We start from the raw sequence: 17604 nt of genomic DNA, 5'->3' as shown, positions 1-17604 counted from the left end.
ATCAGGCAGCAATGCCATGTTCATCCTGCATATGTTCAGCTTTTAAATTTTCACCTCTACAAAAAGACAAGGATGGGAGTAGGGTTATGGGATGTGCCAGTGAGCAGTGTGGCATAAGTCAGGGAGAGAAGTTGCCTTTCCCGTGGCAGCGAAGCCATGCCCACCTAGCCCAAAAGAAGTGACCCTTTTAGTAGACAGATGCTTGGAGAGTGCTTGTAGATACTCAGAACATTACTCAGCACAGGGAAACCTAAGAGGTTGCAAGGATTGCATTCCCTGGGAGTTACCAAGGTCAGCACTTGGGTACAGGTTCCTCAAGTGGAAAAAAGGGTGCAGAGGAGCTGTGTGGTGGATAGCCGTGAGAGGAAAGGGAGCGAGGAGGAGGAGGAATGCAGACATCCAGAGATTGGGACAGAAGCAGAGGTAATAGGATATTGCAAACAGCACTGGGCGGAGGGGGCTAGATAAAAGCTGGATTTGTTTGCAGAAAGACAGGCTGATGCCTATGGGCGAGGTGTTCAATGTGGAGGGGAGAGATGGATGTCTGCAGCATGGAGGAGGGACAAAGTGTGTGTCAGGGAAGCCGGGTGGGTTAGGCTGAACCTCCCCAGTGCAGCATCTGTGAAGGGCTAACCAGCCCCACTGCAGCCCTCAAAATGCTTCTCTGCTTCCTAGCATGTGTCAGGCCCCAGGTAGCATTGAGGTGGTAGCATGGTGTGAAGGCTGGGGCTCCTTTCCAGGCTGACAATGGGACCCTGCAGGTTTTGGAGATGGGGTGGCTGTGTGTGGTGTCTGAGTACTGGCTTGTCTTAGTGGGACTCGAGCAGTGCGTGGGGCTCAGCGCTGGGCTTGGCGGTGCAGGAGGGTCTGGTCTGCTCTGCAGGCTGGCACTCGCTCAGGGTAAAGCTACAAAAGAGCTTCGATAGCGCTGGGTTATGGGTTAGCGCTGCTAACTAGATGATAACCTCCCTGGGTACCAAATGAATAGGGTAATGAAGAGGTACAACCAGTAGCAAACCTGTTTGTTAACAGAAAGTAACTAGGATAGCTGTGGGTCATGGAAGTGTCAAAGGAAATAATGAGAAATAAAGAAGAAACACAACTTTTATCAGCAGGCTTAAATCTGCCATCCGGGCACCTGCACCAGCATTGGGAAATGCATATGGTAGGAAAGCATTGCTGTAGAGCTGCTAACACTGGAAGCTTTTATATTGGATTCAGCTGAGCTTTGTATAACTATGTACAATAAACATAGCCCTATACAGATTTGTACATTTATGGGTGTGTATTAAACATAAGCAGAGTGTACAACCATTCCTGTTTTCTCGTGAGTGTGAGCATTGTTTCACTTTGCCGTCAGCTGTCTCTAGCCACCATTTCTCAAGGGAAAGGCAGCAGAGGACCAGGTCTGTGCCCTGTGGCAGGCTGTGATGCACAGCGAGGCACTGCCTTCCTTCTCCTTGTCTTGTTGGCTCTGCAGGCATGGAAGTAAAACGACTTTGTGCATGTGTGTTTTGTAGGTGTGCTTTTTTCTTCTTCCCTTTTTTTTTAAGTGTTGCTGAGGAATGTCACCCCTTTATTTTCACTAGGCATCCTTTCTTAGAGCCCTGTGGGACAAAGGCTTCAGAAAAGTCTCATCATGCTTTATAGCATCTCCAGTTCAGACCCCTAGAAATACTAGCCTTAAGTAATAATGTTGTGATTAGGCTTCTGCTGACCATGGCTGAAAATACCACAGCAGATCTTTTAGCTTTCTATAGACTGAATTCAGCAGTAATCAAAGATTGATTTGTTTTTTCATAATTAGTTTCAAAACCAGAAATTTTCATTGTGAAATACCTGAGCCATTGCGATGGATGATTTGCCATTTAGCCACAAACCTGCCTATCTGGCGACTGTATCCATTCTTTCTGCTTTTAGTGGGACATATTTTAGATTAAGTTCCTACTCAAGCAGTCTTTTTTCACGTCGCTTTATTGAGATTGCCCTGTGCTTTTTCTATTTAGCCTTTCTAGGTGACTGATCCTTGCAGACTGATCTTAGAACAACGCCTTGCAGTACCCCATGTAGATTGTTAGTAATAACTACAGGATGCAGCTCCTCTGAAGTCATATTATCTTCCCACATATGTACAGAGAGCATCGCATCCTTTGAATAGAGTCCTACCTGAATATAACAATACGCACTGATTTTAATTCAGAGCAATGCTGAAAGAACCAGGGTGAGAGCTGTGTAAAAGCATTTTCTTTGTCTAAGAGTTCATTAAAGTAACTTGTGGCAAAATACTGTATTTAAATAAATGTAAAAAAACCCCAGGAACTTAAATGACTGTCTTGTTGCTGGCATAGAGCACCTGGCAGTGTGTGGTTGTTGCAAGTTCTTCCCAGTTATTTTAGGAATTGTGGAACAAGCCTCTAGCATTGAATACAGCTAGATTTCTTCGAGAGCTAAAAGAGACGTTTATAGACCTACATTTCAGATGTAGGTATTCTCATGTCTGCTGGCTAATTATTTCTTGGCAGTTCATTACAATGGGGTACGTTTGAGACTTGGGTGTTTCATTAGCAGCCTTATCTTCCTTCTTTGTTCAGCTGTTTGTATAGTTGGTATTATTTAATACTCATAAAATCATCATAGTGTCAGAAACGGTGAAGGTGATTAAATTTTTATCCTATATGAAATATTTTAATTGCATTTATTTTAGTAACAAATGTTGAAGTCATGCATTTGACAAATTTTAACCTGCTCTAACTTAAAATGTCATAGCATGCTGAACTACTGCTTTTTTCCAGCACTGTCATGCAGCATTGCTCCTTCTTGTGTCTGATGGAAAACCAGTCTGGCTTATTCTCTTCGGCAAGTGGAAGGAGGTAGATTAGGTTACAGGGAAGATGAAATGGTTGCAGCTCACCCTTGTTGCACTGTTTTATTGGCTTGCTGTGCTTGTTGCTTCCTTATTTTGCTGAGAAGAGTGGTTTGACTTGGATTGAGGAGGAGTCTGCCTTCAAGCTGAAAGAGCCAATATTTACAAACTGGTGAATACTTGCTTTGTTTACTTTTTGAGGCCTGAGAGTTGGACACTTTTCTACATTTCCAGTGGACACAACACTCTTGGCTATTTTTTATGCTTTAGGGAAATAACAATACTTCATGTGCTTCCAAGATGCAATTACGGTCCCTGTAGCGTTTATCTGGAGTAAGAATATATCTGCATTTGAATACTGGAAGATTTAATTTGTCTTGTATTAAATGTCTTGCTTCTGTTTGCTTGTGTTTGTGCTAGGTTCAAGTGCCTTGTCTCTAAGGCATGATATTGAATTATCCCCAGGGGAGAGAGAAGTGCAGGCAGGGAGGCAGCCCCTAGGTGGCATCAGAAACCACCTGATTTTTGGCTCCTGCATGCTGGAGGGCGGGAGGTGCGGATGGGAGGGGAGTCCTGTGCTCTGGGGTGCCAGGGTTGACTTGCAGATGTGCCCGGCTTGGGTGTGCTTTCCTTTCTCAGTAACCTGTGCTAGCAAAAGCTCTTACTCCATTAGCTGAGCAGTATATATAGTCATCACTTCACTAATTCAAGCATGTTTCAACCTTTTGCAGCTCTGCTTTCTAAATATTTAATTGAAATTCTTTTACAGCCATTTTACTTCCTTATCAATGTGAGCCAAGCCAGACAATGTAACACGGCATATGTTGTTAATTGAGTAGCAGGACGCATAGGTGGCTGTTTCATAATTTTCTCCTTAGATGATCCTTGGCTCCAGTTTAACATTTCTTCGTGCTTCTGAATGGAAGGTTATATAAAGATATATTTAGAGCTGTTAGTCTAAGAAAGAGAAGCATTAATTCTGTGAGATTAAGAATTAAGGGCTGAATCCTGCAGGCACTGCTGGGACACGGTGCTTGTTGTGGTAAGGATGTGATAATAGTACCTTTCTGATAGTACCATTTACTGTAATAGTGTTGGTAATCCTTTTATTGAGTGGTTCATCACAGCATGCAGTGTAAATAATTTTTTTTTTTTTTAAATGTCATCTGATGTCGTCAGAGTTGTGGAAGAGATACTAAATCTTTCCAAAAGGATGTGTGGTCAGTTTAATAATGACCCTCTCTATTTTAACATGGCTTTCAGAAAGATGACTTTGCCAGAACTGTCCCTGTCGGTATTTAGTAGTGGAGTCTAACTTGCTTTCCTCAGGAGCTAACTGGGTTTTTGCAAGAGGCAAAGAGGCAGCAGGACACTGCACAGGAAAAAGAGCTCCTGGGTGCTATCAACACCCAAATACCTCCTGTGCCTGGGATACACAGGCCTGGCAAATGCTGCTCATGTGGTATTGCTCCCCACAGAAGCAGCCTTTCAAGACTACCCATAGACCCTGTTGTTAAATAGTTTGACAACCTTCAGAGATTGTATGGGGGAACGACTGTTGCAGTGGGAAATGGAGGCTTTTCAGAGCTGAGTAATTTTTAAAAGGCCATGTGGCCAAGATAATTCTTCCTTGGCAGATAGCTCTAACTGCTGTCTTGGGTATCCTTCTCATACAGAAGGCTTGTTTTCAGATATCTAAGTAAAAATATTGGGGCAGCAGCGTTGCTGTACAGTGTTAGGGTTGTATGTGTGGGCTACGAGTGAGTGGTTGGGAAGGTTTCCTGTGGCCCTGAACAGCCCCTGCTCCTGTTCCTCAGCTGGAGCTGCACTGAGTTGTTGCTGGTCGTGTGCTGAACTCTCAAGAGAAAAAACTTATGGGTTTTTTGGTTTGGTTTTGGTTTTTCCCCTTCTCCAAAGAAAGCTTTTTTTAGAACTTTATAAACCTCCTTTTTCTCTTTGTTAATTGTCTGAGAGGGTAGGTGCCTTACCATCTGAGATGTAACTAGTTAACAATGCTGCTGATAAGTAACTATACACTGGGGTTTTCCTTTCTAGTTGCATCTTTTCTTAATGTGTCCTATATATCGGGTAATAAAGTAGCATAATGCATGAGTACGGGAAACTGGGAGCCCTGCAGTGGGGAACCCTTGCTGTCCGGTCAGGAGTCATATCCTGTCTTCGTGATGTATGGCACAGCTATTAGCAGTGATGGAAAGTGGTTTCTTTTCCTAAATTGCATTAGGGTTTGGCAGAAGTAATGTTTTCCCTCGGCTGTCCAAAATGTACCGAGCACATGAAACACAGCTACAGAGGCTGTTCTGGGGAGGCTGTTCCAGTTTATGCAAATATTTGCAGTCTTGGGCTGAAGGGGATACAGAGTATCTGTGGCAACTTCACTCACGGTGTGGAACTTCTAAGGAAAAAATCAGTCTGGGCTTCCTGGGTTTGACCAGCTAGTCAAACCATTATGATATTTTGCACGATAAATTGTGGCTCCACTTGTCCCCCGGATTTTGCTGAACTGGACTTGTTGCTGTTATTGACATCTTCCTCCATTTGAGGATTGAGTCCACTGTTAGTGCCTGAATGATGAGCCGTGTCCCGTGTGACACTTGGGGCTGGGGGGTCCCTTGCCTGAGCAGAACCGCAGTGTCCTGCAGGTGCTGCTGTCCCACTCCTCCCGAGGACACAACTGGGAGCCCCTTCGCCATCATCCTTCTCTGCACAGTATGTCCCAGGACAGGAGTTGTGCTTCAGCGGGTGGGTGTTCATACATTATGTTCGCTGTGCACATGCACATGCTCCCTCAGTATTTGTTATACTGCTAGCTTTCACAGGGAGTGAACAATCTGCAGTTGGAAAGCTGATAAGGGTTAGTTTCAGTAGCTGTGCAGGCTTTGAGAAGGCTTAGAGTTAACTAGGCAGTAGCTAATAAGTTCAAGGGCTTTCTTTTACCCCTCCCAATCACCTTCCTCTTTCTGGTCTCATAGGCATAAGGCTTCTCATATCCCTTGTGGTTATATGGCTTCTACTGTTTGCAGCATTAAGGAAATACTCGGTGTGCTCAGAGCAACTGAATTCTGCCACCTCTTGTAATATGATAGTCCCATATTGTTCAGCGTAGTTCAGCTACCTATTCCTGAAAGTAAAGTATTGCTTAATTACAGGAAGGTTGGCAGCATCTGGTTTTATGCCACTTCGAAAAAAACTACATCTCCTTGCCTTCTTCCCTGGCTTTTTCCCCTCCATCTCTCCCTCAGTGCAAAGTAAACCCAGCTGCACACCTGGGGAGAAAACACACTCCTCATTCTGCCCATGCCAAGTCGGGGCTGTTAAAATGGGGCTGTTCTGAGTAGAAATACATAAATAGGTCAGGGAAAGCAGACATGCATACTTTGGCATAAGATAGAAGAGCAGTTTGAGGAAATGCTTTAGTCTGATTTTTTTCCCCCCTCCTTGTCTTCCCCAAGATACTTTCAGGAGTTTGTCAACGTGGCTTCAGCATTTAGGAGCTTAAGTTACTGCAGCCTTTGAAAGTTACCTTCAAGATTCTCTCAAAGGTCTTGGGCCTAAAGGTTAAGTCAAAAGCTGAGGCTAAGGTGGGCTGGAGGCTTTCCAGTAAGGCTTTCCGCTGCAGACCCGAAGGAGCCAAAATTTGTGTTCCCTGGGAGGACGTAGGACTGGGGGTCTCCATGAAACACAGCAGCTTTTGCAGGGAGCCACCCTGCTACACTTCTCTAAAGCACAGGCTAAGAAACCCTCTTTTCTCTGCTGTTTTACTAATTAATAGAAGCTGGGCTTTTGTTTTTCAGTGGCTGATGGTAGTTCTTCAGAGGTGAGCAGGTTGATCCAGACTGGTGGTGTTTGGGGCAAGTTGACATTTTTGAGGAGCATTGCTGTAGACAGTAGAACAAGACTACGTCCCTCTTGAGTCGCTCAGTGTGCCTTAACATTCCAACAGTCTGCATGGTGGTATCCACTTAGCAAAAGTTTCATCGTTGGTTGTGATAGTGTCATTGATCTTTTTTTTTTTTTGGCAAAGTTTTGATATATAGTTTTATGCTCCGATGTTCTTGTGGTGGGTCAGTATCTGGTGCAAGCTGGTAAATCCAAGGCAGCTGTAAAAGCAGCCACATTTGTTATCACTCATAAGAGATAGCTACCCTCAGAATCGGAAAAGGCACCTTCTTGTCCTGGATGAAACTGCTTGAAGTAGCCTGAATTAAGTTTTTGATCATGTAAATGAACTAGTTTAACTTCAGGGAGACTGTCAACATGAAGAGCTACAAAAGAGAGTAATGTCAGCTGTGCTTCTAGGTGGGGGTGAGTCACAGCAAGCCCCCAGGACCAGCTCTCCGGGAGGAGCAACGCTGGCTGTTGGCTTACGGTATGGTTTCTAAGTTTAGTTTTCCAATGGGCTCAGGTCCCTAATAGGTTCAAATGGTTATTTTCATTAGTGAGAACTTTATCACTCCCGCTGCTCTCCTGCAGCTGTTCCTAGATGTGTAGCAAAGCATGTGGGTAACAGCCTCCAAACATTAGAAATGGCTCTGTGTAGGGCCTGATTCAGCCTTGCTCTTGGGATTTCTGGTTTCAGTTACTGTAATTGCAGTAGTGATTAGGTAAGGGATGCATTTGACAGAGACAGAAGCAGACTTATTTATTTGTAAATCAAATTTCAGCTTTCAAAACACATCTGTCCTGTTAGTGAAGGAAGAAGTGGGGTGAAATAAACAAAAGTGGCAAATACATTGTAACTGGGATGGCTGTTCCTTTGCCACCTTTGTCACTTGTCCTTTTATTTCCTGATTCGATGGAGATGCGTCCTGCAGTGTCAGCAGACGGAGCTTTTCTCTGCAGTGCTCAGGGCCATAAGAGGTCACTGTCCCAGCACCTTCCCAGTCAAGGGGCTTGTTCCTCAGGGTTGCCGTTGCTTGACTTTGACATGGATCAACTTCACTGGAAGGTAAATAAGAAGCATTTATATCATTACGCGCAGGCTTCATAGAATCAAGCCATGTTAGCCTGTGCTCTGGTTAGGATGAAAGAAGCCTTAGTTTACCACTGACAAATTTTAATGATGTCCTCCCAGTATACTGGGGAGCATGGAGCAGGAGATGAAAAAAATTGCTGTTAAAAATAGACAGCACGCTTATCCTTGCTGAAGCCGTAGGACCTTTGCCTTTTAAAATGACACAAAATCTGCTTGCAGATTGGAGGACGTGAACTTGACTATCCTTTTTGTGCCACTAGTTGACAAAAAGGAAACACAGAGAAAGTGTATTTGCTGGCCTTATTATTGCTCTTCTGCTGTGGCTTCTCGACACTGTTGATCAGTGGTGTGGGAGCGGAGGTCACAACTCCTGCCCAGCTGCCTCCTGGCAACTTGCCTCTTTCTCTTCGCAAGAAGAAAATGTTAATGCAAATGGTTATGCTTAAGTGCAGTTTGGCAGAACCTAGCAGGACGGGAAACCGTGCTGGCTGAAGCATGTTTTCCTGAAAAGCCTAGTGCACAATGTCATTTGCAAGTCTGTAGAGTAGAGGCCTTATTTGGACTAAGTTTGATCTGCCTGTACCCTGCATCCCCTTACCCTCCATGCTCCTTTTCTGCGTTAAGCTATCATGTGAAGCCATAGAAAAGGTTTAGGTACAAAAATGGGCACATATGCCTGAGCTTTGTTGCCTGCTGCCATGGGCGCTGCTTTGTAGGAGAGGCTGTGGATCTGTAGCAGCACAGGGATTGTGAGACCCTGCTATGGGCGGGAGGCAGTGGGGCGAGGTGGAGTCCAGGGTGAAAGAAGTGCTGCTGGAGCAGCTGTCTGTTTCAGTATGACTTTGGTCAGCATGCCTTGGTCAGTTTTGGGTTGGATGCAGTGATAACTCAGCAGCAGCAGCAGGTTTCCATGCTTGGTGTCCTTTGACTTTTCTAGTAAGACGGTGGTTTTTGAAGAGCGAGATGACATTTGGGTTCCCTTCTTCAGTTGCTATGGTAGATGTGAGCGTCTTCCCCAAGGCAAGGAAAAGCTCCCATTTTACCCTCCTTAGCATTCCCTGTTTTCACAAATCACCCACAGCTCTGCTTTACTCCTGCCTTGGTGTTCCCAAGTGTCCACCCATCTGATTGTCTTCTCCTACACAGTCAACTGAAGTGGATGTCTACTAATGTATCTACTTCAGTGGACTTGTTGTAGATTCTTACCTGTTGAAAATTTTTATTGTGTTCTGTCACTATAGCATATGCAGTTCTTGTATGGGAAGGGGCATCAGTATTAGCAGCTCCTGCAGAACAGATTTTTAGACCGTCTGGTTTCAAAATGAGGTGTTGTAACAAGATGCTCTTTGAGCATCTGATACAACAGTAGGTGCTGGTTCAGTAGCTTTGATTTCTATCACTACCAGACACTAGAGCCGTTTGTTTTGCTTGTTTCTTACTTATGATTTTAGTATATCCATCAGATACCTTACTTGGTCTTCTGTTGTATGTGGTAGCACCTGTACAAAAGTTAAATACCTGGAAATGAGATGTTTTGTTGTGGTAACAGGACATTTAATTATATTTTATTCTACTAGGAAAAGAGTTGCTCCCTGAACGCCAAAAATGGTTTTTTAGTGCTTGTTCAGTAGGTGTCCAGCAGTAAATACTATTGTTTCTTGCATGTTAAAGCTCCTGCTCCTCTTCGGAACAATGATAAAATGCCTTCAGCTAATGCAGTCAGACCAAGCACGTGAAATACAGCACCCTTAAGAAATACAAAAGCTGCTTATGGGTGTGTTTATATGAAGTATAATGAGTTCCATACTGTTTGCACTGCTTGGCACATGGACTGAGGTTATTTATGGCATACTTTAATTCAGTCCCCACCCAATGTCTTCTTAGTAAGCCAACTGGGAGGTAGCGAGACTAACGTGGAAAACTCCTAAGTTGCCAGTGGGATACCAATCGTCTGCTTTGTAGCAGCTCTTTGGAAAGCTAGAAATGAATGCCTTGAAGTGGTGGGATTTACTGAAGTGTGGGGAGAAGGGGGTGTTAATTGCATTTACAGATGAACAAGTCAAATGCATCTGAATTGTGGAAGAGCTTACAATAAAAGTAATGACGTCCATCCTTGCTGCTTTGCAACTTGGAATAGTAGCTCCCAGTTGCAATATCATCTCATTAAAAAAAAATACAGTTCTTATATAAAAGAGCAAAACAGCAAGAATTCTAACAAACATTTAAGTTTGGGGTGACTTTCTACAAAAAAATAGCCGGATGAGTATTCTTCCGTAGACTAGCAGGATATTTCACAGCAGGAGATTAAGCCTGTAGTACAGTGATAGAAATTCTAATATGTAATATTTTTATCATTGCTGTTTAGATTAATTCAAGATTTCTATTCTCTCTTTCTTTCCTCACGTCTAGCAAAACTGTACAATCTAAAGTGGACTGCATTTTGGTAAGTACAACTCCAGAATGCTTTTTAATATTTAATAAACTGCAAGACCAAAATAGATGGCTCTGGAGACTGACAGCTATTATGAAGCCTTTCCTTAGCAGTGCTTTAAGGTACTACCGCTGAATGTGATCAAAATTAGTTCCCATTGCCCAAAAAATGCATGATGTGGGATTGGTGTTTGTTCTCTGTGGAAGTGTTGACCTCTCATTGCCAGCAGCAAGTGGCTATGATTGCCACTTGTAGAACTGCCAGTATAGATGCAGCACAGAAAGGTGACTTACTGCTTTTGTAAGCATGATTTTATTAAATGCAAGATTATGTATTGCACAGATCAGAGTATGCAAGGAGTTAATTGTGCCTTCAAGGTCCACTGCTCTTTAGGCCTTTAATGACAATGATTATTGCTTTTGTTGTTGTTTCCTTGAAACAGTTAATTCATCGCTGGTACTACATTTTAAGGAAGGAACTAGACTGAACTGCGTGTTTGCACAAAACCTGGAAGACTAATGTCCTGGTCTGTGAAAATCTTGCAGGTGTCATAATTATCAGATTTTTGGTTTGTTTTTTTAAATCTTGCTAACTTCAAAAGTTGCACACCATCACAGGTACCTTCCCAGAAATGTGCAACACTACAGGTCCTGCTAGCTCTGCTGTACTACTTAAGACAGAGAGATAATATCATTTTTTGAAGAAGGAAAGCCCTTGAAATGCATAAACATCATCTTCCTTTGTGCATTAAAATAACAGGATCTAGACAGTGGATAAGAGATTTTTTTCTGGGAAGCAAATATCTAGCGCTAACTCAGAAAGAGGTTTTATTTGTTTGTTTTTAATAGTGAGCAGGTTGCAAGTTTCTTTAAATCAGAGTCTGAGCTCATAACTCTTAAGACTGGAAGGGACTGCTTATTCTGACTTTCTACCTTCGGCATTTCATCCAGAAGGACCAGCGGGTAAGATAAAAAGATGACATAGACAACCATCTGGATACTATCAAATAGAATCTGTTCAGCTGTATGGCTGAGCTAAATAAGAATACTCCTTAAAGTCACATTATCAAAGGCTAATTCAGATGGTACTGAATTCTCTTAATTTGTTGTGGTAAGAGGTTTAAAGTAAGCTGTATTGTTGTATTGCAAGCAAACTTTGGACCCAATTTTGCCTATGCCTAAAAATTCTTGGATGCGTCCAACTAAAATAGTGATACAAAATGTCATTTTTGTCCACTTTATTCCTCATTGACATTTGTGGACACAAAGCAGGTGTCTTAAGATCTTAATTTTTTGTATGTGAATCTTCAGTGGCAAAAGGGCAAATTGCACTTGTAAAACTCTTAACACCAGGTTTTTCTGTGGTGAAAAATGGCAAATGGGGTAGGTGTTCCTAAGTAGCATCTGAGAGGGAGTAAATAAGTAAGAGGTTAACCGGTCATCTGCTTCTTGGAAATCCGTTTTAAGAAAGTGGAATTACACTAGGACTATTCATGCATTAAATTCTGCAGATTTGCGGACCTAGGGTACTGAGGTAGGGATTACCAGTTTGTATGAGCCTATTCATTTGTGTGGATCTCATCCACTGGATGGACAAGCTATTTTTCTGAGTAGTGCTCTTGGACGCAAAGCAGTCTCCATAGCTTGACTTGGAACAGAGCAGCAGTGTCCTGATGGTCTAATTTTCTGTTCCAGATGCCTCCTTGTCTGTCCTGCTGATGAGTTCAGAGGAGTCCTGTCAACAGTGGAAAGGCCACTCTAGGTTAGCAAAGGTAGATCTAATGCTGTTCAGGTAGTTTAAAAAAGAAAAATCCAAGATCAGAATAGTTTCAGGAAATAAAAATAAAGCTGAATTCTGGCAAAATGGTTTCTGCATTTTTACATGCTTTTGGAAAGCTGTGAGCTGCAAGATAAAATCTGAAAGTATGTTCAACTAAAAGGCCGTGACTGTATAGCTCTAAATAACTTGTTTGGAGCTTTCTTGCAGGCCTGTCCAGTTTTGTCCTACAGAAGGTAAACGAGCAGGTTGCCTCTTTGGCAGAATGTGTATGGGTTTGTCAGAGTGGTCCTGTGACTGGGGTACCAGCTGCCTGCAGAGAGTCCAGCTCCAAGCTTATGGGCAGGTCAGAACATTTGCTTTAAGTGCACGTTCTTACATGTTTGGTTCAGACAGAAACATTTTCAGGGGCTTTGAATCAGTCTCATGAAGCATAAAGCGACAATGTCTGTCCCTTGTCTCCCTTCTTACTGTAAGGAGGAGATTTGGGACTAGCTTTCAGTTATATTAGGAGGTGCTGATGATACCTTAAGGCATTTAAACTTGATCGGTTCAATCTTAAAAGAAAAAACACCAGTAGAGAAAAATCAGACTACGCTTGTTGCCATTTGTGTTCAGTAGCACCAGTCACAGCTGCAATGCACAGAGCCGCACACAAATGCTCTTTAGCACATAGACTGTCTAGTTCAACACGGAATAACAAGAAAGAGAAATGGGGAAAAGAAACAGAGGTGATGGCGATAGTCTCTGTTGTGGAGGTAGCTAGCAGCAGAGGACTACGGAAAACAGCTAGTATAAGGGCACTGGGACTGCAATTACTCATACAAGAGACCAAAGTTATCTGCCTTTCACTTGTTATACTGCACCGCTTACATTCTGACATACTGTCAGTTTCTGGAAGATCATAAAAAAAATCATTGTATGCTGTGCAATCCAAAAAAGATAATTAGCAAGAATTGTGGTGTAAACAACCATTAAAAATTCATTATAACATCTTTTTAACTGTAGTAAACATGTCTAGCAGTAGACTCTCTTATGACTTTGCTTGTTAAATTTGTTGCCACATACTAAGTGAACTCTTGAACCTGATTTTTAAAATGGTATGCTCCATATAATCGCTCAGCAAGGAGGTTAAGGTTTCTTTCCTTAGTCCTCTGAAAAGAGGTCAGTGCTGGTGAGAGTGCGCTGGATTGATGGCCATGAAAACCAAAGCTGCTGATGGCTGGAGCAGTTACAGTGTGGGCAGCAGCAGTGTGTAAGATCTATTGAAGCGATGTGCCTCGATCCTGCTGTGGAGAAGGTGGTAGCTTGTCACTTGTCTTTTTGGCCCTACAGGAGACAGGCAGAAGCTCTATGCAGCTTTGGCAGCTGTGCTTGTACACTGTCAGTACAAAGCTGCCATGTTTTTGGGGGGATTGTTTGGAATATTAAGCACCTAAAATATGTTTCTGCTTCTGTTCAGATAAAGCTTATCAAATGTATTTATTAGCAGCTTTTTAGAATAATAGGTTCTGTTTCAAGTATTAGCTATTTTCTGTCTTGATCGTATTTTCAGCAAACCATCTGACCTTGAGCAAATTATTTAACCTTTGCTTCTTGTTTCTCTATTCACAAAGTGGGGAGATAATTGCTTGACTACTTTGCTATTCTTAGTCTGGCTGTTAAATAATAGATGTTTGTTCTGCTGAAGTATGACAAGTTTTAGAACCAGTCTGCCAGTAGGTGCAAGTTACATTGCCATTGGCATAGCCTTTTTTACTTAGATTACAGTTATCTATAAATACTCAAAATGTGGAAAGAAATACTAAGATCAGTCCATGCTCTCTAAAATAGTAGTCTCGCAAAAAGCTTGCAGCAGTGCCCGTGGCCTTCAGTTCCTCTTCACCAGAACTCGAGGACAGAAATAACCTGTAATTCTGCCTTCATTGTGGAGGTATGAAATAGTTCAAATTTGAATGCTGTTTTTTCACTATGTTCATTAGAGAAGTTGTAACTCTGCTAATTGTTCCTTAGTATATTCTTCCTCTATCTTATTTAAAGCTTGGCCTGACTAAATATTTTCTTCTTTAAAACAATCCAGAAAAAGCACATTCCCTGGAGTTTTCCCATGGTAATCCCTTTTGACAACTTTAGGATGAAACTTCACTAACGTTTGTGACCTGACAGTAGATCAGCAGTCAGAGAAAACCAGATAGAGAGAACCAGTCCACCAAGGTCAAGAAACCTTAAACGATACTCTGTGATTCTGGAGCCTCGCATCCAAATCTCTAGGTTCTCTGGTTCAAGCAGGAACATGAATGAACTCCTGCTTCCTGTAACACAGATTGAGTCCTTAACCGCATTCTGTGTTGAACTGATCTTTGTCTCTTTGTGCTGCGAAAAGTTTCAGTGTCTAGTTATTGTCTCTCAGAATGGAACCAGATGTCAAAACCTGCTATTTTCATTAGAAAAAAACAAACCCCACAACATTTTGGCCTTCCTCATTGGTTTCACAGCTGTTTATTTGATCAATCAAAATGCCTATTAGAATGAAAAAGTTGCTTCTGTTCCTAAGAGATCCTTGTTCTGTGTCTTAGGCAGCAAAAGGACAGATTCATTTGGAGCAGATCTATGTGGCCACTGATAATGCAAATATAAATGGAACTCTGGTTTAATTTGTTGGCTACATATTTTGTGCATTTCTTTTTAGTGAACTATCTGTATTTGGTAACTGTCAAAACAAAAATATCAGAGATTTCTGCTCCTTTATATGTTACTGAAAGTCTTTGCTTAGCTGTGACTTGAGGTTTCTAATTCTTTGTCCTTAGTTTTTCTGTCTCAGAATATAAGATCACTCAGATATTTTGAGTACTTGATATATTTTTTGGCTAAATTGAAGCCAAGTTGTGAAAATAAGTATGAACACTGCTTGCTCCGTATCTTCACTGAATCTTCCTGTATAATGTGGCTCCAATTACAGGAGATAAATATAACGCATGAAAACCAAGAGTAACAGAGGTCGTGCTTTGTGATGGCTTTACACCTCAGTCCTGCAAGCAGTTTAGCATGCTTATGCATTTTCCTAATGCAGCTTCAAGAAATATGGTTTATAAATAGCCTTTGGAGAATTAGACAGTCTTCCTCTGATTTGATAGAATCAGTCAATCAAGTTCAGGAAACTTCAAGCAAAATTTTTACTTAGATCCTTTTAAGTAGCGGAAGAGGATTCCCCAGACATTCTACATTCTGTATAGGTTTTAAAACTACTGTAGCATAAGCTTTAATGGGCTACGCAAAGGAGAATCTGTCCAAGATGATGCCAGCATCGCAGTCTTTCTCTTGATGCTGTGACTCTTTTCCACTCTATTCACCTATTTTTTCCACACTCTTGACCTATTTGGGGGCTGGTGGTGGAGAAAATTTATAGTATATTTTGTGTTCTTGTTTCTTTTTATTCATTTCCATATGCATCCAACTTAGCACAAAGAAAAACTCAGGATGAATGAATCTTTTTCTTCTTGGTCAGTAGGCCGGCTGAAATCTTCCTCCACTTTCCCAAATTATTTTCTGATTGTGTTAAGAAATTTGAAAGTTTTGATACTTTGAACAGTTGCTGTTACAGAGTTATTACTGACTTCACCAGACCTTTAGCACTGAGAACTGGTGGATGTGAGCTGAGGTGGGAGAAGAGATTGTACTTACCGAGGTTGTAAACCAAGTTTTGAGAGTTTTGGAAATGTTTAGATAAAACAGCCTAAACAAACAAACAGACAAATTTTTAAACTAAACAAAACATGATGTTTCCTGAATCTACATGCACTGACTGTCACATTCCATCCCCTTTGCTGCCGCTTCTTCAGTTTTAAGATGACTTTCCCTAAATAGATTCCGTTTCATGTAATAAACAGGTTTATCTAATTATCACCCAGGTAAGATTACCTTTGTGAACTGCCTGTGACTCCTGGCTGCGTGTTAACTCTCCTGTTTTGCGGAGCTCCTGCCTCCCCAGGGCTTCCCTGCAGCCATAACTGGAAGCTGGAGGAGTTGTGCAGGAAGGTGCTGCCTAGGGGCAGGTGGAAGAGGAGTGAGTTTTGAGTGAAAACAGTGAGATAACATCACTGTCCAGTTGCTTCTGCTGAGGATGTGAGAAAGCCATATTCCCCAGCTGCCTCAGCTCTAGGGATGCAGTTTTGCTGATGAGACAGTGGCTGGCTCGCTTGCATCCTTTGGAAAAGGCTCTGCTAACATAATTCCAGTCAAATTTTTTCTCTACACATAAATTGTTGGGTGTTTTTGCTATTATTTTTAATTAGGGGGTTTGAAGGACGAGGCCTGTGTAGCAGAGCCTCCATGGCTCAGGCAGGGCCCTTCCATACAGCCACTTCCTTCCGCCAGGACACAGCAGAAGTTGCTTCAACTGCAGTGCGCGCTAAGACTACTTCAGTATTTTTTGGTGAAAGGTTTAATGTTTGTTCTAAAACCTTGCCCTTTATGTTACACTCTGGCACATTAGATTTGGAGGTGAGAGGTTGTCTTCTACCTCAGTGTCAGAGTCACCGGGAGTTTTTTTGTTTTGTTTTGCCTGGGATGCTTTTGCCACATGGATTAGTGCTTACCACGCAAGGTCATCTCACCCGAATTATGTCCTTCGGTGTGCTGCTTTGGCGTTTGCCGTTTGAAACAAAAAGCAAGTTCCTTGAAGAAGAGGAGGGCTAATAAACAAGTGCAAATTTTCTTGCAGTTGTTAAATTTCTATCTTTTCATAAATAAATGATTAATTTTCTGTAAATTCTTTCTTTGAAGAATGTTTATCTTTTCAATAATGGGTTTGTTAAAGGAAAACCCACCAGTCCAAATGCTGTGATTTATGCAGGAAAGGAAGAACAGAGAATTTGACAAAATGCACCCATTAAGAAATACCTCCCTGGATATTTGGTGGTCTGAGCACCACTGCTGTGTAAGCTGCTGTAGAGCCACTCAGAAGTCGGTGTCAGCAAATTTCAGGAGTTTGTCAGAGAAGAAAAAAAAAAAAAGTGGTTTGCTGCAGCTTATAAAAGCAACAAAGCCAGTGTCTGTTACCTGGCTGCTGCTGGAAGTGTTTCTCTTGGCTCTGAGAGCGTCTGTCGCATCGCTGGTGGCCCAGTTCTGTGCAGCAGTTCTGTGGTGGGATTAGCGAGCCCCACGCTCTCCCAGTGCTCTTCACTGGACAGCACATCCCACCAGTCCTCGCTGAGAGTCTGGGGTCAGGGAGGGGACCCGTGCATTGGGTGCAAAGCCAGTAGAGGGGAAGTGGGAGCTCACCTCTCCCTAGTACTGCTGTTAATTTTGTGCCAGCTGAAGCGAGGTGGATCTGGACATGACTGGGGTGGGCAGGAGCCCCGATTTGAAGTGAAGTTTAGGTTTTTAGTTTCCCCACTCTCTATTCTGCTCACTGCTGAAGTAAACAGCCAGGTCTCACTACCTGTTGGTCCCACTCTCTTATTTTCTCTTCCTTTTGGAAAAGGTTACATTGGCAGTAAGACACCAGTTAAGGAAGAAAGAATTAACTGTAATCCAAAAGCT

General features: G+C 42.4%; 1 protein-coding gene across 1 annotated transcript in view; it reads right to left on the bottom strand.

Annotated features, from left to right (window-relative positions):
* Positions 1 to 17171, bottom strand: part of TEX9 (testis expressed 9) — an 84681-nt gene extending 67510 nt beyond the window's left edge. Inside the window, exons 1-3 of the mRNA XM_009323420.1 lie at positions 17122 to 17171; positions 16677 to 16737; positions 15982 to 16105 (exon numbers count right to left, since the gene is read on the bottom strand). Of these exons, the coding sequence (XP_009321695.1) occupies positions 15982 to 16105; positions 16677 to 16737; positions 17122 to 17171 (235 nt within the window). The remainder of the gene's footprint in view (positions 1 to 15981; positions 16106 to 16676; positions 16738 to 17121) is intronic.
* Positions 17172 to 17604: the final 433 nt, after the last annotated feature.

The sequence above is a fragment of the Pygoscelis adeliae genome, unplaced genomic scaffold (genome assembly GCF_000699105.1).
Source record: "Pygoscelis adeliae isolate BGI_AS28 unplaced genomic scaffold, ASM69910v1 Scaffold545, whole genome shotgun sequence".
NCBI lineage: Eukaryota > Metazoa > Chordata > Aves > Sphenisciformes > Spheniscidae > Pygoscelis > Pygoscelis adeliae.
Note: the sequence above shows the minus strand (reverse complement) of the source record. Positions and strands in the feature narration are given on the sequence as shown.